Source organism: Seriola aureovittata, chromosome 5 (assembly GCF_021018895.1).
Source record: "Seriola aureovittata isolate HTS-2021-v1 ecotype China chromosome 5, ASM2101889v1, whole genome shotgun sequence".
Taxonomy (NCBI): Eukaryota; Metazoa; Chordata; class Actinopteri; order Carangiformes; family Carangidae; genus Seriola; species Seriola aureovittata.
This window is the reverse complement of record NC_079368.1, coordinates 2,377,902-2,402,107: the sequence shown is the minus strand read 5'-3', so window position 1 is coordinate 2,402,107 and position 24,206 is coordinate 2,377,902. Positions and strand designations below refer to the sequence as shown.

Sequence of the window (24,206 nt, the reverse complement as noted above, 5' to 3'; positions counted from 1 at the left end):
TCAAAATCAAAAACTGAGAAAAACATAGTTATTGTTATATGAGGTATTGTTGAAGTCTTTTACTTGAACTTACTATATTTGTATTTTTACCTGCTCCTTATCATTTAACGTCTTTAAAAGTCAAACAGCTTAGCATAGACATTTATGGTCCAAAATATCTCTCCTTAAAAAGGGGAGAAAAGAATGGAAATTTAATGTTAAGAATAAACATTAATGGCTCAGGAGATGGGGTGGGTGTTGGTTCAATTCCTGGCTCTTCCAGTCTGCATTTCTGAAGTGTCCTTGGGTGTGTGTGAATGGGTGTAAAGCACTTTGAGTAGTCGATAAGACTAGAGTATAAAAGTCCTTAAAATCGAGTATTTCTCATCAATACACACACTGTGTGTCCTTCAGGCCTAACAAATATGTTTGAAGTATTTCCTCCAATAAAACATGTACATTTTTACACCGATGTCTACATTCGTTGGCAAACTGTCTTTTTCTTCTTCTCTGCCTTTTGCTGGGGCAGTTCTATCTTTCTTGCTGTGTCACCACAAACAGCTGTTGATTAGTGAAATGAAGCAAAATGAAGCTGTTCTAGAGACACATGGTGGAACATCACCTGACTAAGACACTTAATATTGGGTTTCCCTTCACCTTATCATCCTCTGTATTTCAAAAGCATGAGGTTGTGGTTCTCATCCTCCTTTCTCTTGACCTGATCTACTGTTATCTCTGCCCTGAAGCAGGGCTCCCTGAGCTCAGAGGCTGAGTTATCTCAGTACTTCTCCCAGGACGTCTCCAGCCACTCCTTCTTGTCTGACACCATGCTCATTGGATTGAGTGGTGATGAGGCTCCGCACCAGCAGAGCTGCCGCACCTCCATGGACGACAACGCATCACAGCCACGAGGTAAATGTTCAACCATTTAAATACCACATGCCACAATGTGACCTTAATATTTAATAAGAATAATAATTCCTAATAATTCCTGTGGTAATTTTTGTGCCCCTGTGATATTTTCCTTTGGTGTTTTATGTGATTAAGTACCTGGGATATGTGGAAATGTCCCTTAATATATTGTCTTATATTCAGGTCAATACAAGTATCACAGGAACACAAAAATTACCACAGGAATTTATTGCAGGAATGTGGGGTATTGTTTCCCAGAAATCGTATTACCTATACTTTATTCTCGTAATATTCTGACTTTTAGATTTCTTTTTTCTTTGGTCTATGTGGCCTAATACCCGCTGGGAGGCAGGTGTGGGGTCATTTTTCTAATTTGTTTTTGTCTTTCTACCCAGAAAAAAATGTTGCCTTGCCTTTCAGGGCTTCCGTGGGCATTAAACCTACCTTTAACAGTTTTTGTGTGCATGTGTGCGCTAGTGTGGGGACACAGACAAAGGAAAAAGGAAAAATGGCTGATTTAAAATGGTCTCTGTGACCACACGATCTTAAAAGGGAAGAGACTACAACAAGATTGCAGTAAACAAAGAAACTACTCATAATGGCCGCTGAAACCACATGGTTTGTGGGGAGGGACGGTGTGAGTTTCTTTGTTAGCCTAGTTCATGTAGTCTAAAGGTGACAGGTTAGAGGGTGAATGTTAGCTGCATGCAGGCCCTATAACTGAGATAAGCCACAGGTATGTGTCTGAACATACAAGTACCAAATTAACTCTATGACTAAGCACAAACTAAGCAAACATTACAATATCCATCCATTCCATCCATACATTATCTTCCGCTTATTCTGGTTCGGGTCATGGTGGCAACAGGCTAAGCAGGAGGTTCCAGACATCCCTCTCTCCGAAGAATGCTTTCCAGATCCTCCAGGGGGATCCCGAGGCTTTCCCAGGCCAGATGGTATACGTAATCCCTCTGGCAAGTTCTGGGTCTACCTCCCAGGTGGACATGCCTGGAAAACCACCTTATCAGATGCTCGAACCACATCAGCTGCTTCCTTTCGACGTGAAGGAGAAGTGACTCTGAGCTCCCTCTGGATATCCAAGCTCCTCACCCTATCTTCAAGGCTGAGCCCAGCCACCCTACGGAGAAAACCACTTTCAGCCACTTGCATCTGCGATCTTATTCGTTGACCATAGGTGAGGGTTGGAACGAAGATCAACTGGTGAATCGAGAGCTTTGTGTTTGACTTTGTGCCGAGAATGCATACACAGCTCTCACTTTGGTTATACAGGGTACCCTATACACCATACCATGTAGTACCCCCCACAGGCCTATGACTTTGTCCCCCAGCCAGCCTGTCCAAGTCCACAAACACATATAGACTGGCTGGTCAAACTCCCATGTCCCCCTCAGTACTCTCATAAAGGGAAAGAGCTGGTCCACTGTTCCACTGCCATGACAGAATCTGCATTGCTCCTCCTGAATCTGAGGATCCACAATTGGTCAGAGCCCAGGAGCAGTGCGATTTCCCAATAATTGGAGCTTCCCTTCGGTCCCCTTTTTTAAAACTGGGAACCACCACCCCTGTTTGCCACTCCACAGGTACTGTCCCCGACATCCATGCGACATTGAAGAGGCGTATCAGCCAAGACAACCCTCCAATGTCCAGAGTCTTCAGCATCAAAGGGGGCATATCTCATCCACACCTGGCGCCTTGCCACCAAGGAGCTTCTTGACTACCTCAGTGACCTCTGCCAGGGTTATTGATGAGACTTCACCCGAGTCTTCAGACTCAGAGTATTCTTTCCAACGCCCAACAACATCTCCAGTCCGGCTCAGCAGTTCTCCTCTCCAACTGAACACAGCCTGGTTCAAGCCTTGCTTCCCCTCCACCAAACGATTTGTCAGAACTTCCTTAAGGCCAACCAAAAGTCCTCCTCCATAGCCTCCCCAAATTCCTCACACACCTGAGTTTTTGTTTCCGCAAATGCCGAAGCATCGCAGCCAACCCTGAAATCCATCCCCGTGGCTGGTGGGTCCGCAGAGGCTCCATGTAGCCTTTTCGGGCTGAAGGCCCGGCCACCAGACGCTCACTGGCGAGTTCCCCTTTCAGGTCTGGCTCCAGGAGGGTTCCCCCAGTTTCCCTATTCACGAGCAAGGTACCAAAACTCCCATATGGCATCTTCACTCTGGGTTTTATGAATTGCTCTTAGTCTGGCCCCTCCCCTGTGACCAATTTGCCTTGGGAGACCCTATCAGGGGCTACGTCCCCAGACAAGGGTCACCAGGACAGACAAACCCCTCCACCGCATTAAGGAATCGATTCTCAGAGGGGAATATTGCAACAACAAAACATTAACTAACATGCACATGTACATTGACAAAGGTTAAGAGTTCTACAGTTTAGCTGTGCAGTGCTGTGCTAGTTTAGGTTAGGCCCAGTCAGTTAACGTTACTCAGTCTTTGGAACAAAAAAAGAGGTCATTTCCAGTGTTGTTCTAAAGTCCAGTGGGCTTGTGCTGCTTACTAGAGGAGTGAAGTCCTGTCTGGCTGTGTAGCCTTGGTGTTGCAGAGGAGGCCTCTGGTTTTCTTCTTTGTTCTTCTCACAGAGTTAACTGCCCCCTTGCTTACTCTGCTGATTCTGGAGAAAACTTGGTTCACTACCAGTTAATACTAAGCAGGTTGCTGCTGTTGAGGAAAAGAGTAATGCATTCTGCTGGGGGCAGGCCTCCAAGGGAACTGTTGTCTCAGGTAGCACGGCTGACCTGGGAGACTTGTTGCTCCTTGAAGAGCCGAGAGGGAAGAGAGGAGCTTCTGCTCCTGAGCAAACCAAGGAGAGAAGAGAGACAATAAAGAAGGGGATCCGGTTTTATTTGGTGACACCCTGGGGGGGCCACATGTCACACACTGTCCAGTAAGCAAGGTCCCTATGGGAGGGTCGTCCAGTGAGGAATTGTGGGAAAGTGAGTTTTTTTTGTCTGTTGAACAACAGAACATGTGGTCTCCACAATCTTGAATGTAGTGAGACCCTACATAGACCTGGTTTTCGGTCTCCAGAGTCAGACACTAGTGGACGTGTTTCTTCATCAAGGGACACTTTCAAGTGATTTAGGGACGCTATTCTAGATTAATGACCAAAGATTTCATCATGTTAACATTTGTATGGGACAGCCTGAAATCACACAGCATGTAGGAGCATTGACCCACATTCATGACACCACATCATCTTTGTCTGTTTGTATTTGGCTGTGACAAATGACTGATCATTTGTTTACCTGTTAACTGTTGTCACCACTTTACCTGCATCTTCTCCTCAGCTTTCACTCTCTCCCTAACAGAAGTGGACAGTGACCCTGTGTACAACACATCAGAGGAGAAGACCCCCGCCCCCCTTCATCAACATGCAGAGGCAGTTTGCCAGCCCATTGCCGTCTCCAGCCCTGCCTCAGTGCGGAGCCCGCTTCTGCGTCAGCACCGGGTGATGTGCTTTGAGGATGAGCTCAGCGATGATGAAGAGTCAGACAACAATAGAAACACTGGGCACTTCCATACACCAACAAAACCTGACTCTCTAGATCTCAGTGATGCACAAATCCCCAAAACTGTTCCAGCAGTTGTAACTGCTACTTCTGCTGCATCATTGTTAGACGTAGACGGAGACAATGACGATGACGGGGATTTACAGAGGTGTGGGAGCAGCAATGTGACAGCACAACTCTGTGGTAGTTTGTCAGAATGTGAGGATGGTGTTACCAGGAAGTCTGAGGCAGATGGTTCTGAGTCACCCTTCATGCCCATCTGCTGCCCTTTGGACCACAAAGCAGGTTTGGTAAGCAGCATGGACTCTGTGTCGAGCCATTTGACTATCATCAGTGAGAATTGCACAAATCCAGATGATGCACAGCTGGAGTCAAAGCGCTCCCCCAAGTTGGAGCATAAAGCAGTGACGCGGGTCAAAAGTATGATGAGCATTGAAGCTCCAAACCTTCAACAGCAGAGGTCCAGAGTGGATGAGCCCGCTCCATCCCAGCCCCCATCCCAGCCCACACAGTGTGGAAGAACCCCCAGGACTGTCGGTGGGCCAGAGCCCCACTGTAAGAAAGGAGACACCCGCGAGCTTGTGGGTGTTTGTGCCATCGACACTGTGACCCTCAGGAGAAATGACAACGAGTCTTTTGGTCTTGACCTGGAGATCATGTCCTCCCCTCTGAAAGTGGTCATCACTGGGTTAAAGCCTGGCTGCGCAGCAGAGAGGGTACGTCTGATTGGTTTCATCCTCATCGTCCAGTCCAGTATCACTGAAGGGAGACTTCAGTTTGAGAGAGTCTGTTGCTCAGTGAAAAGTTTAATTTTATCTCTTGTGTTTAATTGTATTTCCAGGGATCTTCAGCCAAGCTGTGTCCTGGAGATGAGATTGTGAAAATCGGAGAAAAGCTGGTGTGCTCCTCCAGCTACCAGGAAATCTGTGAGCTGATGCGTAACCTTCCTATGACACTGTCCTTAGAAGTCAAGAAACCAGTTTCAGGTAAGACATTGAACTAGAGTCATAGTTCATCCAGCATCAGTGTGGATGCTACTGTTATTTATTAACCTCATCACTTTACATTTGATCTTTTTTAGTAGAACTAGGATGTGGTCCTTTGTGTGTTTAAGTTTGCAACCGTTTTTTGCAGGACAATATGGAAAGCACTGGTCCAAAATATCTATTTTGACGTTTTAACACACCAATTTTGAAGATCTTCAGGTATTTGGACCGTCAATTTTTCAATGCTATTGGTTGGCGTCAACACACCCATCCCCTTTTTGACAGAAGGGCTGTGTTTCATATATGTTGGGTTGTATGTATGCTTACATTGTAAAAATGTGGGCTTTCTTTGGGCTATCATGTATCTTATATGCAACTGTGAATCAGTATTTCGCACAGCCCATTTGTGTGGAGGGGGGAACAAGAATTAGTTAAAACTCCTGAATAAATCACTGAAACTGTGAAAGACAAGCGTAGACAATTCAACATCATGAGCGGCGAATTTGAGAAGGTTTGAGTGAAATCTGTTTCAAGTATCCATTTGTAAAAAGTATATGTGAGTGGTTCAGTTGCGCTCCTCGCTCTGCTTCCTGCTCCACTCCAGCTCTGCTAATGGTCCACAAATGGCAACGAGAATTGTAAAGAATTCAACTACGTAAAAGGACTGTGTGAAGGACAGTACATCAGTCATGTGCAGACGAAAACTAGTTTTTGTAAAGGAACCAGGCATGTGTCAGGCTAACAGTTAGCATCGGAAAAGCTGCAGCAAACATGCTATCATTGTGGCAGGAAGCACCTGGCAAGAGACTGCAGATTTAAGAATGAAATGTGTCATGTTTGTTCCAAAATTGGACACAGTGCTCATGCTTGCAGGAAGAGAAAAGTGACTTCACAAACGCAGTATGTGGAAACTGAGAGAAACACATCCAGAGGAGATGAAAAAAATGCTGAGCTTTTGGAGCGTATGCAGTGTACTCTACCTCAAGCTGGGAAAAAGCATACACAGTTGATGTTGCACTTGGGGGCAAGAGCACAACTATGCAACTGGATACATGGTCAGCAGTGTCAGTGGTATCTGAAGAATATTACCAGACAAATCTCACTCGTTTCCGTTAAAATCAGCTCCCACGTTAAAGCTGAAATCGTACCAGTACAGCATGGGGCACAGCAAGTCACTCTGCTGCTGGTCATTGTTTAGAGAAGTAGACCTGCTTTGATTGGTCGAAATTGGCTAAAGTTCACAGAGTGCTAACGTCAGTGTGTTGAAGAGGAGACATACCTTCTACCTAATACTGAAGATTTGTTTGCTACTTTAGCAGGAAGAACATCATTCAGTGAACTTGACATATCTCATGCCTACCAGTAGAAATAGCAGAGAAATATTTGACTATTAACACACACAAGGGCTGTACAAGTATCATTGCCTCAGTTATGGTGTTTCCAGTACTCCTGCAAATTTTCAGTATGTTATGGACCAGATTCTTCAAGGGCTGGACAATGTGACGTGTTTTGGATGATATCCTCATCACTGCTTACTCAAAGGAGGAGCATTTGAAAAGGCTGGACGAGATGCTCACACGTCTGGAGAAACATGGAGTCAGAGTCAAACTCTCTAAATGTCCTTTTCTCCGGAGCAGTATGGAGTATCTGGGACATAGCATTGACAAGGATGGCCTACACCCCACTGAAGAAAAAATGTCTGCAATAATAAATGCACCTAGGCCAACAAGTCCTTCTTAGGCCTTCGAAACTACTACATCCACTTCCTGGAAAATAATCTGCTAAGAAAAGATGGTAAGTGGGTTTGGACTACTGAATGCAATAAGACATTTGAAGATGCTAAAAAACTGTTGCAGCAGAACAAGGTGCTAGTACACTGTAATACAGGCCTTCCACTGAAGATTGCATGTGATGCATCACCTTATGGAGTGGGTGCTGTGATTTCACATGTCATGGATAATGGTGGGGAACAACTTGTGGCTTTTGCATCAAGGACACTACCCGAGGCTGAAAGGAAGTATGCCCAAATTGAAAAGGAGGCACTTGCCACTTTGGAGTTAATAAATTCCACAAATATCTATATAGGAGAAAATTAACACACCTTACAGATCACAAGCCACTTTTGGCTATACTGGGGCCAAAATCAGCAGTTGACATTGAATACCGGAAATCAGCTCATCATGCCAACGCTGATGCATTGTCACGCCTTCCCCGAGCCTCAGTGGAAAACACATGTGAGGAACTTCCAGTGTGTGCAAAAGACATTGAGAAAGCCAATTTAAAGGATCCTGTACTGAGTAAGGTGTGGAGCTACACCATGAATAGATGGCCCAGTTATGCACAGGATGAAGCATTGAGGCCTTACTTCATACGCAGATAGGAGTTATCAGCAGAACAAGGCTGCGTTCTCTGGGGCCAAAGAGTCATTATACCCCCAGTATTAGCTGAGAAGGATAAGCAGAACTTTTTGAAGGTCATTGATAGCCATTCAAAGGGGTTAGAAGTCTTTCCCATCTCTCATCTCACAACACCATCGAAGTTCTGCGGGGCCTGTTCTTCATATGGACTCCCGGAGGAGCTAGTATCAGATAATGGGCTGCAATTGGTGTCCAGGGAGTTTACTCAGTTCCTCGAGACAAAATGAAGTCAAACGCAGTATTTTACCTGTATACCACCCTGCATCAAATGGAGCGACAGAGAGGTCCGTTCAAATCCTAAAATGGGCTCTGGTGAAAGATGTGCTTGAAGCAGAGGCTAAGGTTTCTGTGCCATTCAGCCTCCGACTGGCAACTTTCCTATTCATGTACCGCAGTACAGCCCACACTGTGACTGGTCGGAAACCAGCTGAGTTATTCTTGAAATGCCAGATCTGAACTCGCTTCAGTTTGCTCAAGCCTGACCTTGCCAGATGGGTTGAGGAAAAACAAGCTGCACAGAAACACCATCATGACCATGGGGTCTCATTTGTTCGCTTTTCTCTGGAAGGAGAGACTGTCCGCAATCCGAAATATCAGGGGAGGAGTTGAGAAATGGATTCAGGCAACAGTTCTTAAGAGACTGGGAACTGTCATGTACCTTATACTGGAAGGACAGACACAGCGTACAGTGCATATTGACCACGTGTTACCATGGCGAGAAAAGGGTTGGGAGACCATCGGTTAAGTTGGTTCCACCAGCTGCAGAGACTGTTCCATCAGTAACAGTGGACTGTGCTGTTCTGGGTTCATTCACCAGTGTCTCGGCCAGGCTGTCGAGGTGACACCAGCACAGGTATCACCCACAGAAAACAAGAGTGCACCTGTAAAATGCTGTAAAAGGCTTTGGTTACTACCACAGAGACTGAATCTTTAAAATTGACAATCTAAAATGCAGTTTGTTAAGATATAGGCTGTGAAATGTGCAGTGCTAAGATATATTTGAAGTTCACTATTTCATGGTGTTTCAAGAATTTACTCAGGGGCAGTAGATTTATTTTTGCTTTGTAAAGAAATAATGGCTAGAAAGCTTAAAGGGGAGGAATGTAATAGAGTGGTCTTGTCGCCTTGTGGTGCTAGCACCCAAATTTAAACTCCATAAGACATTCAAAGTTGACATTTTAACACAGATGTCAAAATAGACGTTTTGGACCAGTCCATGTTCCACTGGACAGTGCCTCATAACTAATTCATTTTTATGAGACCGCTGTGCCAGTACAGCAGGGGTCCTTTAGAGGAAAATGCTTGTATATTTCAACCTGGTGTATATCACATGGCTCAGAGCCACAAATTCATTTGTTGTGACTTCATTAAACAGCTGGGAGCACTGTCACCTATAGACACATTTAGATTTTCTAAGTCTGGAAGAATTCCTTGTGGTCTGGCCAGCTGATTGGCCCGGAGTATCAGACCACTATTAAAACAACATGTGGCAGCTACAGTGACTCAGACCTGCGGACCATCAGGTGTAAGTAGCTCCAGTGACTCAGAGCTACCAGAGCTTTATGATGTCGGTTTTTCAATGGAGAGCTCAACACACTGCATCTTAAGAAACCACATGCAACAGACAAAAACACAAACAAATTCAGAAAACATCTTCAACAATTTGACAACACAGGCTGCAAATACTCACAACACAACTTAATGCACAAACATGCTGTAAGTTATGGACTACCATCTAAATCAATATTAAATAAATAATTCAATAAATAAATACAGCTGTGAAATAAATCCTGAAATAAATACATTGGGTAATACATACAATATATACATGAATTTGAATATGAGTATATAGGTGAGTCAATAAATAAATAGCTATATAGTTGAATAAGTGAAAAAATGATTTGCTTTTTATTTAAAAAAAAAAAAAATTATTTTAGGGGACTTTTATTTTCAAATGTCACATTTATTTCCTGCTCTTTTATTCAAATGAGGGGGCTTGGATATCTCACAGATTCAGACCAAAAGCAATATCACAGTATCACTATATAACTTTCGATGACCTTGTTCAGTGTGTGATACAGTTCTGTTCTGGGGTCGTTGCTTTGGATAACAAACCACACCCCCTCATTTGAATATAATAGAAGGAAATATAAGAGCTGGGAAATAAATGTGACATTTGGAAATAAAGGTCTCTGGATATAAATAAATATGGACATTTACACATTTGTACATTTATTACCTCATTTATTCTTTCCAGGATTTATTTTATAGCTGTATTTATTTATTTGATATTGATTTAAAAGACATTGCAACAGAAATGTTTCCAGGTGATACAAAAAAGTGATGAAGCTGACTGGGACGCACTAGTTGCTCAATGCTTTGTGAGTTTAAAAGTTAAATGTTTAAAAGTTAAAAGCATTGAACTATAAGTGCACATGGATGTATTATAATACATGTATTAAAAGAGAGTGTAACTTTGCGTAATCCTTCTTCATATTGTTGTAAACTTCAGTCCAGTGTTTTGGTGTCTGCTAAGTTTTTAAACTCATGGCTGTATTACTGAGATCATTGTCTGTTTAAAGTCCAACTGAAATTATTTATATCGTTGTTTGCCACAGCATGAATACATATCACAGCTACTGTTCACCTTTGAGAGAAAATTTACAAAGAAAATGTAAATTTTATATTTTTGTTTCATGCTGGCTCCACCTGAGAAGTGACACAGCCAATCAAATGTTGTTTTAAACCACATGTGCATAAAGCAGTAATGCCAGTGTTCTATCACAGGCAGACATTCACACCGACCAACACAAGCACCATAGACTGTAAGTTCGATCAGGAGCTTTAGCAGAAGGGCTGATGTGGGTTGTTCACAAACATGTCTCGTCCGTCCTGCACTTCAGCTTATTGAACATTTCGTTGAACACTGCTGCTAACGTCAGTTTGCAGACTATAGAGCCAAGTATACAACAGTTCAGACGAAGTAATTTGATTGGACGAGAGTCATTACATGAGAGCTGATATAGAGGACAATAGCACTGGGACTTTTAACTACATGTATCACTCCACTTTACAGGTGTTCTATTGACCACCGTAACTTAGTTATCTATCTTAGATTATCACAAACTTTTCAAAGATGAAAATATTTTCAGAAATAACATTTGACTTAAATTCGTCAGAAGAGGATGGAGGGAAGGAAAGAAGTTTGGATACTTCAGTGCACTTTCAGATGCGCTCATATGACATCATCGGATCAGGAAAATGTTGCTTAGCAGCAGTCCAGTACCAGTCCAGGTGCTGAACTATTTGTGTTGGCGTAACCAAATAAATGATCCTAGTACTGTTGTATAAAAGCAATATCACACTCAAGGTCACGGTGTTGTGCTGAATAATCTTTAACACTGCTGACAACACATTGTGCACCCATGGCCTGTCAGCTACAGCGCAAGCTTGTTTACCTCATCTCTCATTCCCCTGTCGGGGCTTAACCTGCCAGCTGCCGTCGATCAAACACAGACCATAGTCTCCATGATATCACACACAGGTTCCAGCTAATTCATAAATGCTGATCTGTGGCAAGCATATGCTTCTCTTAGCATCGTGGCTGGGCATCTTGCTCGAAGGTTAACTCAAGGCTAATTAATTTGCTGGCAAATTAGGTAGTTTATGAGCTATGCTAACAAGCCAGGTATGATGAGTGCAGACACTGATACCTGCTAATTACCACTGATATATAAATAAAATAATAGCGAAATTTTGTGTGTATGGAGCTGAGACTTTGGTGCATACCGGTTTGTGACGAGCGTACGCTCACCCACCTGTCACACAAAGTGACTTCACCCTCAATGATACATAACGTTTATTTCTGCTGTAAAGTTGGACATTGTAACATGGGAGTCTCACTCTTGGAGCCAGCCTCAGGTGGTCATAAGAGGAACTGCAGTTTTTGGTGCTTCAGTGTTGGCTTCATTTCTCAGCCCTGCTGCTTGACACAGATGAACAGGGAGCATTTCTGATGTTTCTCCAAAGATCTTTTAATGATTAAATATTAACAATCATTTAATGTTTGATCAATGACTAAATATGATTTCCGTTGGGCTTTAAATAAATTTGTGCTGTGTGCAGATGTTATCATTGTCATCAGTGCTGTTTTCCAAAGCCTTGCAGCTACATGTGACGTGCTGGCGTATAATTATGCTTCTTCTTGTGTTTACACTAAGTCATTAGTGCCAGAATGCTGCTCAGTTTGCCTTTAAATAGACAATCATGTCTCTTCCTTTTATGCCAACCTAAGATTTAGGATCTGCCCTCCCTCACTCACTCCCCCAAAGCAACCTGCAGGCTTCTGGCTTTCTATCCATGGTGACTATCTTACACAGTATATTTTACCTTTAGTTGTGCTAGATTCACCCTGTAGTTTAACTCCCTGTATGCTTTCTATATAGTTTAATAACGGCTTGTTTTGTAGTAGCTTAATGTACATTTTAATTTAGTGTAGTAGTGACATTGCTGTGGTTAACTGTTTCAGAAGAGAAGAGTTTATTCCCATGTTATTATTGTAAGAATATTCTATTCTATTCTATTCTATTAGATTACAGTCTCTCTATAACAAGTTTCAACCTGTCAGAAATAAAATTTGGCATTTCTGGTGAAGGAACCCAGTTACAGATTGATATGGCCATATGAGACTACCCTTTTAAAGGATTTATGAATGGTTTATAACTAGTTTATTAATTAGCTTGTTAACATTTTATAAATGGTAGTAACTCATTAGTAAGACTAGAAAATGCATTTCCTGTGGAAAATGCGTATGAATGCTGAGAGATGAATGAGTTTTCTGAAGCAACTGCTAAAGCAATGCTGAAGTGGAGGAATCAACTGCTGAAAAACAACTTGTAAGCTGAAAGTTGAATTGCCTAAAATGGTTGAAAAAATTGCTAAATTGTTGAAAATGCTGAAAAAAATAAAAAAAAATACTGAAAGCTAAAGTGTAACAGTTGAAGAGTTGGAGGAGCTGAAGTCAGTACCTGAAGAACCTTACAAATGTTACAATGTTAAATCTTAATTTCATTATCTGAACAATCTGAAATGTATTGAATTGGAAGAAATTGCTGAAGTAATGCTGTACGTGGCTGAACAGAAAGAATTCTTAAACTGGAGCTTGAATGGCATGAAATGGTTGGCCTCATGTGTTGACGCAAAGTGAAAAAAAAACTGTACAAAAATGTACAAAAATGCACAAAAATGCACAAAACAGCAAAATCTGTAATTTGAAAGCCAAATGGCCTGAAACGGCTGAAAAATACCTAAAGAAGAAATAGATAGGTAGATAGATAGATACTTTATTTATCCCTTAAGGATTGATAATAATAACAATAATAATTAATTTAGTTCACATCCTTTCATGTACACTGTAATGTACAACCAAACTTCAAAGATCAAATCTGAATGAGATTTCTGAAGCAATGGTAAAATGGGTGAAACAGCAGCTCATATTAACTGAAGTACGGTGCTTTGAAAAGTTAGATGCTGAAATATTAAACTGGAGGAGCTGAAAGATGAAGTCCATTAGCTGCAAAAGACGAGAAGTGGGACCCTTTATCTGCCTGCGTTCCTGTCTGTATAGAATCAGCTAGAATGACAAACTGAAATGACCTGTCTTCGTGTTGGAGCAGTCTGTAGCTGGACTTTGACAGAAATGTCAGTAAAATGGTTGATAAATACGGCAGACAGTCTCTAATCAACTGATTTGAAACAGCTGTGTGCCCCCTACCCCCACGCCCTGCACTCAGAGGTTGCCATGGTGATTTTGCCTGCTTATTTACTGTACTGAGTGAGACAGGGATTCAGCTGAAATATACCTCTCAAACTCAGGCTTCCTAGTAAAATATAGTAGTATAAAGGTATATATTTTCTGAGAGATTAGACTCTGCTGACCACGGTGATATAAAATATTTGTCAGTGGCGCCAAAAATGGGTTGGGGACAAAAATTTTCTGAAAGAAGACAGATTTGTCTTGGTTCTGGTCAAAAAACTTTGTCTGAGCAGTGAATTCTGTGCCTGTGAGGACAAATTAAACAGAGATTTTAAAACCAGTTTAACCCCTTCTCCCACTCTAGCTGTAATGTCATCCCCTCTTACCTCCTCCCATAGATACCCATTATAAATTCAAAAACTGTACATAATATCAGCAAAATGATCACACAATCAGTGCCACAAGACTCTCCTGAACATGTCTGTGTGGTTTAGGGTTTCTTAGGAAAGATGTGGAAACAGGAGCGAGTTACAAAAAAGTGTCAGTTCTGCTTTTCTCCGAAAATCTGCTCCTGAATTTGTATTGCAGTTTATGTGAGAGTTGGAGGGTACTACCATCACTCTCTGTGCTTAGGTAGACACTTTCTATGGAACAGGACAAATTTGTCTACAAACTGGGAAGAAATTACGTGGGAAGATTGAAATATGTGGCCACAAGGACAAATTACGCATCATTTTTTCAGATGAGTTTGAGAGCTTCTTCCACTCTAGCCCTGAACATTCTGCGCAATACACACCCATTATAAATTCAAAAATGATCAGAAAAAAGCATAAAACTAAAATTGTGACAAATCAAAAACTGTAGAAGATATCAAAAAGTTCAATACAAGCTTAATAGTTAAAGGTCTTGTGAACATTTTAAAGTTCGAATAAAGTCTGTACTTGAAAGTCTGCTGAAGTAGTTGAAAGAGGCTGAAGTTTTCAAGGATTTGAACAGTCTCTCCATTCATTTGAATAGTAAAAAAGTAGCAGAAAAAGCTTAATGTTTTTAAAATCATAAATAGTAAAAAAAGTTGTATACAAGCATAAATTTGCTGAAGGAGCTGAAGGTTTTGATAGTTGAATGGTTTCTGTGGGGAAAAAGTATGAAGGAGTAGTTAGATGCTGTATATGGGTGGAAGAAAAAGAATAATAAAACATAAAGTTTCAAATAACATGGCATTCACACTAATAATAATAATAATAATAAAGTATAATGATTTGAAGACTGTGTTATAATTTGTTTATAATTATAATTAATAATTTGTGATTTATAAAGTGTTAATGACCAAATTGATAACCGAACTATAAAGCATTTATAAATCCTTTACATCCTAGGGTAGTCTTATTGTAAAGTGCTACCGAAAAAGAAAATCACTCCTCTGACTTTTCTACAGTCTAGATTTATTACTCCTCTGTCTTCCCCAGTTCAATCTGTAGCATGAGAAACGGCAGTAGAAGAAGTACTCAGGTGACTTCCTGAAGAACCACAGCAATGTCTCCAGTTAAAGGTCCCATATTAAATAAAGGTAGATTTCCACATATTTTTGTATTATCAAGCAGGTCTATGTTCTATATTAATACTGTGAAAGTATCAAAGTGCTCAGTCCACAGAGAAATGCACACAGCCTGTATTCAGAAATTGAGCCTTAAAATGAGCCATCGGGACTTCTGTAACTTTGTGATGTCACAACAAAGCAGTCATTGCTCTCAGCCATGCCCCAAGCCCCACCCACCTGAAGCCACCATCCAACCTTGCAGGATTTGGTTTCTCTGAGTGTTTACCTGAAATAATTATTTTTATTGGATCACTCAGAAAACAGTCAGCCAATCAGAAGAGAGGCTCTGTGTCTCCTCTCTTCTGATTGGCTCACAGACCTGTTGTTACTAGAGCTCCAGAGAGAAGCCTGAGAGAGGAGATGTAAAATTACACTGAGATGGTTTTTGGTTCTTAAAACCACAAATATATCTTCTTATTGATCAAGACTTAGAATGAAACACTGGAGAAGAGTAAAATATGGGACCTTTAAAAATCTTTAGCATCTGAATAAACTTGAAATTATGAACCTAAACCACTTAATTCATTTCTCTAGATGTGTACACATCTAGAGAACACTGTTGTTCAGATTGTTGTTGTCCTGATCTATGAGTATCATTTTGTAACCCTGATTATTCTTCTTGTATTATTGTATTCTATGGCATGAAATGTATGTAACCTCTGTGCTGCAAGATAAAGTAGAATTTATTTTACTATTATTAACACAACATTAACTCCTCAACCAGTTGTGACTGAAGTGCTTACCTTTCATTTCTGCCTCCAGCTGTAGATCGACTGTCCAATCTAATGATGTCATCAGGGAGCAGTGATGGAGCCGTCAAACTGAACCCGGCAACATCTGTTCAGGCGCTGTCTGATGAAGTGATAGTCCCAAACCACACAACCCAAACAGACCATGACTTCCAATTACCCATCACCAACATAGATGATATTTTATTAGAAGTGAGCCTCTGCAGTGACACAAACACACACACCAAACCCCCCAAGGAAATATTATCCAATGAGCATGTATCAAGCCAACATGCTGTACCCCTGTCTGAGGCGGCTGGGATTCAGTTTCCAGTCCAGACTAGTCTCCTGGACAGCTCTGTCTTAGATACAGGAGATGAGAAATGTGTTGTCCTCCCTGTGGAGACAACACATGTCCTCCCTGTGGAGACAACACATGAGAACCAACCAGAAGAGAACGCTGGTTCTAAACACATGTACCCCACAGGAGAAGACAGCGATTCAAACAGTGAGTCCACCACTGACAGTAGTGTAGTGGCCAATAAGAACGCTGAAAGAGGTGGTGGTATTCATGAGCCCTCCTCAGATGAGGAAGAAGTGGAGTTTTGTTGCTGTGATGCCCAGAGACCTGCTGCTGATGGACACTCGCCAAACAGGTCTTCACCTGTTCAGCCTGCAAGCAGTCAGGATACAGAGCTGGATCAGACCTTCGATGTGAGGCGGGGTGACTCTGATGTCTCAGTGAGAGACAAAGAGCAACCATGCCGGTTTTCCAACAGTCCAATACCTGTGTCCTCTACAGAGTGCTTTGTTAATGGTGCTATTGAACCCTGCGACAAAGCTAGAGAATGTGTGGCATCTTGTCCTGGTAGCTTAAGCCCCTCCCCACCAGAGACCGAAAGTCTCACACAGGAAGCAGATTCCTCCCTGACCTCAGAATTACTGAAAAAGTTCAATATAAAAAAAACCCTGTCACCTTCAGTGGTATCAGAGACCTATGGTTCAAGCCTCAGCAGATCAGATACAAAAGTCTCAGCAACAGTGATAAACAAAGAGAAAGTCCTGACAGGTAGAACTAATTTGAACACCCAGACTAGCTCCTCACTGAAGAATACCTCTGGCCTGAAGCTCCTTGATATCCCAGACAGTCCTGTGTGGAGCAGCATCTTAAAACTTCCATCTGAATCGCAAATCAGTCCAAAAACAGCTGCTCCCAAACTGAAAGGCCTGAGTATCAAGAGTAAGAACAAGTCACAGGAGGAGCCGCTCCAAAAACCAAGCCCAGCTCCTTCAAACATCGACGCTGCCTTGAACCAGACAACACAATTACCACCAGTGACAACCAGATCCAGCTGTTTGAGGACCAGTAACCAGCCTGATGTGAACAGCTGCCTTGCTTTGCCCAGAGTAAGCGAGAGAAGGCAGGTTAAATCTGAGCACAGAGATGTACAACTGACCATGGAGAAGAGCATCCATGTAGGTTCCAGGTCTCAGGGCCAGTCTCACCAACCTCCCACTCAGAGAACATTTATAGAGGTTCAGCTGTCTTCTTTATCTGGTTCATCATCACCAGTTGTGGCTAACAGTGAAACAGTAAATTCAGGCTCTAAACCCACTCAGAGAGGAACAGAGGTGAGATCAGCACCTGTTCTTTCTGCTGCTGTTTCCACTGTAGAGAAAACAAACGCTGTGGTCCGTAACACAGACTTGAACTCACTGTGTTCTACTAAAGAAGCGCACTCAACCACAAAACCCTCAAAGCCTAGTACTGCTGTGGAGACAGGTGAGACCCTGAAGTCCAGCACATCCAGACTCTACATAAAGACGATGGAGAGACGAAGCTTCTCAACAGACGCTGCAGTGTCTGCAGGCTATAATCCCTTCTCTGTCCGACATAAGATAAAGTCCTTTGAGAACCTGGCTAACTTTGACCGGCCTGTAGCTAAAAGCAGTGACATTCAGTCTCACGCCCTGACGTACAGATCCTCACTGAACCAGAGGATCGCTGGTTATATGGACTTGGTGAATTCTGTTGACTGTCGCGCACGGCAGAGAAGTTTTAGTTCTTATGTGGAGACTCTGATAGCGACCACACCCTGCTCTCCTCCTCTTGGTAAACCCCCCTCGAACATTACACTGATGAACCTTGACTTTCCACATACACACTGTAACACAGCTCCCCTGTTGGAGGACGGTCCTAAGGCTGAGGCTCCCAAAGCTCCAGATGGATTTACACCACAGACCCCTCCAGTGCTGCGGAGGAAACATGGCAGACTTCCCCGCAGCAGGCTGCAGCAGCTCAGGGCTCTCAGTATGCCTGAGCTCGAGAAGCTATGCACAGAGGACTTTACCAAAGGACAGGGTACAGCAGTGGAAAAAACTGAGGTCAGCATCCAGCCCACAGAGACTGAAAGCTCGCCTCTCTCTGCAGCCCCGACAGATGTGGATGTGATCAGGGTGAGCCAACGTGATCCTGGACCTTCTGAAGAGACTCCTCAGGAAACCCCAGAGACCCATGGACCACAGCCTGGCTGGTCCATCAGGTGAGGAGTTCAATTAAAAACAGCTGATTTTGAATCTTTTCTATCCATTGAAGCCACTGTGAGTAGGAGTTGAAAATGAGTTTCGTATCAGCTGTGCAACAGCACAAAGCTTTAGAATACATCTTATTACAATCTGTTAATCAACCCCAGATCACATTCTGTGAGTATAACTGGAACAGTGTGTAGGATTCAGTGACATCTAGTGGTGAGATTGCAGATTAAAACAGAAATGCAGACAGGATCATTGTTGCTGTCACCTCTGACCCTTTCTCTCCCTGAAACATCAGGCTCTGAAACCCACTCATTTAGCAACGCAACACAAAGCAGTTAGTCACAATCAACAGAAGGGGGTGTCAAATGGCACCACACAGGTGAGAGCCAGAGCCGGAGGCATATTGATTTTGCGTTGTTTGTCTGTCCATCCCTTTCTCATGAATGTGATATCTCAGTAATGCCTTGACCGAACAAATCTTGCACAGCTGTCCAATTGGAATCAAGGTCGGACTGATTAGATTTTAGTGGTCAAAAGTGACCTCACAAAATGCAGTTTTGGCCTTGTGAATGCAAAATCTCCGTAACGCCTTCAAAGAACTTGTTTAAATTTGGTACAAACGTTTACTGGGACTCAAGGATGAACTGATAAGATTTTGGCGGTCAAAGGTCAAGGTCATGATGACATCACAAAATGCGGTTTTGGCCTTTTGAACGCAGTATCTAGAGAACTCCACAAGGGAATCCCTTCACATTTGTTACAAATGTCCACAGGGACTCATGGACAAACTGATTAGATTTTGGTGGTCAAAGGTCAAAGGTCAAGGGCAGTGTGACCTCATAAATCACTTTTTGGCCATTACTCAAGACTTAACACATTAATTATGACAAAATTTCACACAAGTGGTTAATTTTTTATATAATTCTGGATTAACAGAGATGTAACTTGAAACTAGTCTGAGTGGTGGAGGTAGACAACCATGAGGTGGTAATCATTCAGATGGTTCTGCTCATATTGTAAGGCAGTTTTAGATTGCCCCCTCTTTCCTTATGTGTTACTTGTTTTTTTTATTTTTTTTTATATTATAGCATACTGATTGGTTAGTGAGCATGACGCAATCACACGTGAACAACGCTTGCTTGCTGTTTTGTGGCTATAGAGTTCACAACCCAGCTTAACTACCTAGATCACTGATGTACTGTATGTATGTATGTACTGCTGTATGTTCTCTACTCATCTGCCGAAGTGAATTAAAGTTCATAAATGTAAGATTCCCTGTCGTGCAAAGTGTTTTCACCCATGCACGTCCAGGTGAAGTAGCCTAGTTTACTTCAAGGGGTCAAAGCACGACAACTGGTGTCAGAAGTGGGATATCCAAAACTTACATCCACCTGACAAAAAAACAATTATCCAAGCTAGCTACCCAGCTGACCGGATTCAGAAGCTTCATGTTTCAACACTTGCTGGTTGCTAGCCGTGGTTCCCAGCATAGAAGACTGTTAATGTGAACTAATCACCGAGCAAGATTGCACTCGCCCATTTAGTGGCGCAGCGCACCAGCAGGACTTACTACAGTAAGCACAATACTCTGATAATAACAGTAACAGGTCCTTAAAGTAAAGACTGATGCATAAAAAACATTGCTTGCAAAAGATGAAATAAGTGCAACAGGCAACTAAACAAATAAATAGAAAATAAAATAAAAAAAGAGAAAAGAAAAGAAATAATTACATAAATGAGAACAAGAAAATGATAAGTAAGACCAAGAGACAGTGGTCATGGCCCCTTTGCAGCTGAGCTGAATCTAATCAATTAACAGGCTTGCAACTCTGGCCCAAACATGAGGAATGTCAACCCTGAACCTGACAGCAGGCAGAGAGACACTACGGACTACGGGCATGAAAACCCAACGCTTGTTTCCCCACCACGATGACCAGAGGCTAAATAGCTCAGGCCACAACAATCAGCACACTCTGCAGGAAGTACCTCGACCTAAACTTGCCACATTTGACACAAATGATGACTGGGACTCTTTCTTGTTGCCATTTGAGCATCAGGTCAGGAAGTATGGATGGAGAGCTGCAGAATGAGTGGACAGGCTGACCGAGTGCTTAAGAGGAGCTGCAATACAGTATGTCCACTCACTGCCAGAGCATACAAGGGAGGATCATGGCCTCTTAGTAGAGCAGCTCACCCAGTGCTTTGGAAAAAGGGACCCCCCCCTACCACAGTAAGGAGGAAGTTGGGAGAAATCAAAGAGTGGCCTATGAGGTAATGAACCGAGATAAATGCTCTGTTGCAGAGGCTCAAAAGTGTGTGGAGGCTCATGAACATAACTACAAAGCCACTGTATTACGCTAAACTGAAATAAAGAACAGAGGGAGGCGTATTTCTTGGGCTGATGATGAAGACACATGTGACGACTTCACTGCTACCTCTCGCAGGACTCAGGACCCTTGTTCATACAGTATGAACATTTCCAGTCTACACATGCAGAATGCCAGCAAGTTAAAGCAACAACAACTTCCTCTGCTATTAGAGACTGAGTTGAATCATCCTCAGGTGGCCTATGTTTACACGCAGCTCCCATACGTGAACCTGTCCTCCTTGGATTAGAACTAATGAAGTCTCATGATGTTGTCATCCACACCCGTGGCAAAGTTTTCTTTGGAAATGAACTTGTGCCCTCCAGAATAGTAAGAGGGGATGGATCAGACTATTGTATTGATAGAGTGATCCTAGAAGAGACCACCACTATACCAACAACTTCAGAATGTGTTGTGTGAGGCGAAGTGGAGGACCCCAGGCCAGGGGTTCCAGCTGTGCTAGAGCCTTTGAAAATCACAGAAGCTGTAGCCTCCAGAATTGTTGCTACCACCATGGAGAAGCGGGTGCCAGTCCAGTTATGCAACCTCTCAACCAGCAAAGCAGCCCTGCCAAAAAGAACATGCCTTGGGCTCTTTGTTGAAGCTTATCCTGAAAAGCTATCATGTTCAACTCAATCCCTGTTCGCCAATGGTGACTCTGACCTGGGTTACCTGTCTGCTGTCACACACAATATTGACACAGGACAAGCCTGTGCGCCGACCAGGGAGAAGAACACCTCTCGGATTCCAAAGTGCAGAGGAAACGCATCTTCAAGCCATGGTGTCAGTACACCGTCATCAGAGTGGATCATCTTTGTATGCAAGAAGGATGGAGGCGTGCAGTGGTGTGTAGATTACCACTACTTGAACAGATAGCAGTGGATGACAAGGACCGTGAAAACACTGCATTCATCACCCACATGGCGATGGAACTCATCCTCAGATGACTTCAGTGGGAAACATTATTGATCTATCTTGATGATGTCATCGTCCTTGGCAGAGGAGTTGATGAAAGCCTTGACCGGCTTCAATGTTGACACCATGTCAAGACGAACCAAAGAACATTCAAACTAGAATTACAACCTTCCGGCTGTATGTCTCTGCCACTCAGACTAGTTTCACGTTACCTCCCTGTTTATCCAGAATTATATAAGATATTAATTATTTGTGTGAAATTTATCATAATATCATCTCATAAATGCTGTTTGAAGTCTTGAGTAATGGCCTGAGTCCAAATGAATGTTTGTACCATATTTGAAGAAATGTCCTCAAGGTTGTACAGAGATATTGCGTTCACAAGGCCATTACTGTGATTTGTGAGGTCACCACACCCTTGTCTTTTGACCTTTGACCCCAAAAATCTAATCAGTTCATCCTTGAGTCCTTGTGAAGTTCTGTCAAGGTCCGATACTGTGTCCACAAGAATAGGATGGATGGACAGACAACCCAACAATATGTCTCCGGCTCTGGCTGTCACCAGTGTGGAGGCACCATGGTTAACAAACCGTGGTTAACAAAACCATAACATTAGGTACCGTCCACACCATAATGGGTGAACCATGAAACAACCCAAATCATAACGTTATCTGTGTTGGTGTCCAGTAACATCTGTGTAGTATGAGATTAGTGAGAAACTAAGCTGTATTATTGTAGAACATATTTCACTCATGTCAACTAGACTATAAAAACTGTACCTCATTTCATTGTACTGATTTCTACTCTAATCATGTTAGTGTTTTCATGGTAGTAAATCCAGTAACAGGAGCCACTGTGACTCCTTCTGTCCTCAGTTTAAAGGAGCTGGAGTCTTCCCCTCTGAGTCAATGTAAACTGCAGACGTTGCTGTTCTCCCTGACGGCTAAGTCACACGTGTTGGCTCTGCTCCAGGACACCAGGGAGCTTTCTGAGGTAACACCACAGAGCTGCTCACACATGTGATTTAATATCTAACACACTCATTTCTATTTTATTACTAGTGACTGTCTGTGTGAATACCTGTGTCACATTTATTGTGTGTGTGAACTCTGCAGGTGAAGGACGACACTCACCTTGTGATCCTGAGTAAAGAGGAGGGATCAGGACTTGGTTTCAGTGTTGCAGGTGGCATTGACCTGGAGCAGAAGACAATAACTGTGAGTACAGTAGGTAAATGCTCACAAACCTGCATGGAGTGTGTAAATAAACTTTTTTTTTTAATTCATTGTGTTTCAGTCAGGCTTTTGCCTGCACATGTTCATATCGCCATCACGATGAAATTACAATCTATTGGTCTGCACTAGTGCACACTAACCTGGACTGGTACCTGAACACAGATGCCATCTACCTGAAGAGGCAGAGCCGGCTCTTTATCTTCAGGAGGCTCAGGTCCTTCGACGTCTGCAGTGAAATGCTGCACATGTTTTATCAGTTTCTTAAAGTGATTTTGCAAAGAGGAAATGGTGATTGAGATTCTACATTTCTTATAGCAATGACATGGATTTCATGACAGAGTCTCAATGTTATAATTCTTCAGATGAAGCTCATGCTTGACAGCAATACATGTAGACTCTACAGAGATAGACTGACTATGACTGACTATGATTTTATAATAAACATAATTAAAGAATGAATGATAAAGAAGAAAGAATGTAGAGGTTGGTGATGTTTTAACAGCTCTTTGCAGCAGGTGGTTATACTGTAACACTTTGTGTCCAGGTCCATCGGGTCTTCACCAAAGGTGCAGCGAGCCTCGAAGGCACAATCCAGAGAGGAGACAGCATTTTATCCATAAATGCAACGAGTCTAGAGGGAAAAACCCACGGAGAGGCCGTGTCCTGCCTCCATCAGGCCAGACTGTCCAACCAGGCCTTAGTCGTCATTAGGAGAGACAAGGACGGCGGACCAAGTGTCTCGGACAGACAGGACCTGGTCAGCCAGCTGAAGAGTTTACGTTCTGCCAGGAAGACGCCTATGGAAGCTGGAGCAGGTGAGACCTGGTCTTACATCTATAGGTTCACCTGTTGGTCTTCATTATGGTGAAGTCGGTCATTCCCCACAGCAACATGTTTAATGCTTTAACCTTATTTACCTTTACCTTTCTCCTTTAACATGACCCTGTTCTGTAACGTTGCGGTTGTATACTTCATAAACTACATATGTTGAGATTCTAACTCTGGGCGTTGAATGTCTCTCAGTGGTGGATGTCGGTCCAGATTGTGCTTTAACGGTGGAGCTCCACAAGACTTCTGCTGGGCTGGGCTTCAGTCTGGAGGGGGGGAAGTCCTCAAGCCACGGAGACCGGCCTCTAATTGTCAAACGCATCTTTGAAGGTGACCATTGCTCTATATGTCTCTCTGAAAGTACAGGCTACAGGTAAATATTGTGTAACTGTGTGTTTTACCTCCATCTGGATTG

The 24,206-nt window shown here is 42.7% G+C and overlaps 1 protein-coding gene across 3 annotated transcripts in view; it reads left to right on the top strand.

Annotated features, from left to right (window-relative positions):
- The window catches only part of pdzd2 (PDZ domain containing 2), a 68,488-nt gene that overhangs the window by 41,916 nt on the left and 2,366 nt on the right, over nucleotides 1-24,206 (top strand). Inside the window, exons 18-25 of one of the 3 annotated variants that reach the window (XM_056376925.1) lie at nucleotides 729-891; nucleotides 4,208-5,145; nucleotides 5,271-5,415; nucleotides 15,947-18,455; nucleotides 22,604-22,721; nucleotides 22,844-22,945; nucleotides 23,508-23,778; nucleotides 23,987-24,121. In XM_056376925.1, coding sequence (XP_056232900.1) covers nucleotides 729-891; nucleotides 4,208-5,145; nucleotides 5,271-5,415; nucleotides 15,947-18,455; nucleotides 22,604-22,721; nucleotides 22,844-22,945; nucleotides 23,508-23,778; nucleotides 23,987-24,121 — 4,381 coding nt within the window. Of the gene's footprint in view, nucleotides 1-725; nucleotides 892-4,207; nucleotides 5,146-5,270; nucleotides 5,416-15,946; nucleotides 18,456-22,603; nucleotides 22,722-22,843; nucleotides 22,946-23,507; nucleotides 23,779-23,986; nucleotides 24,122-24,206 lie in introns of all 3 variants that reach the window. The other 2 variants (XM_056376927.1, XM_056376924.1) reach the window with 2 other exon arrangements.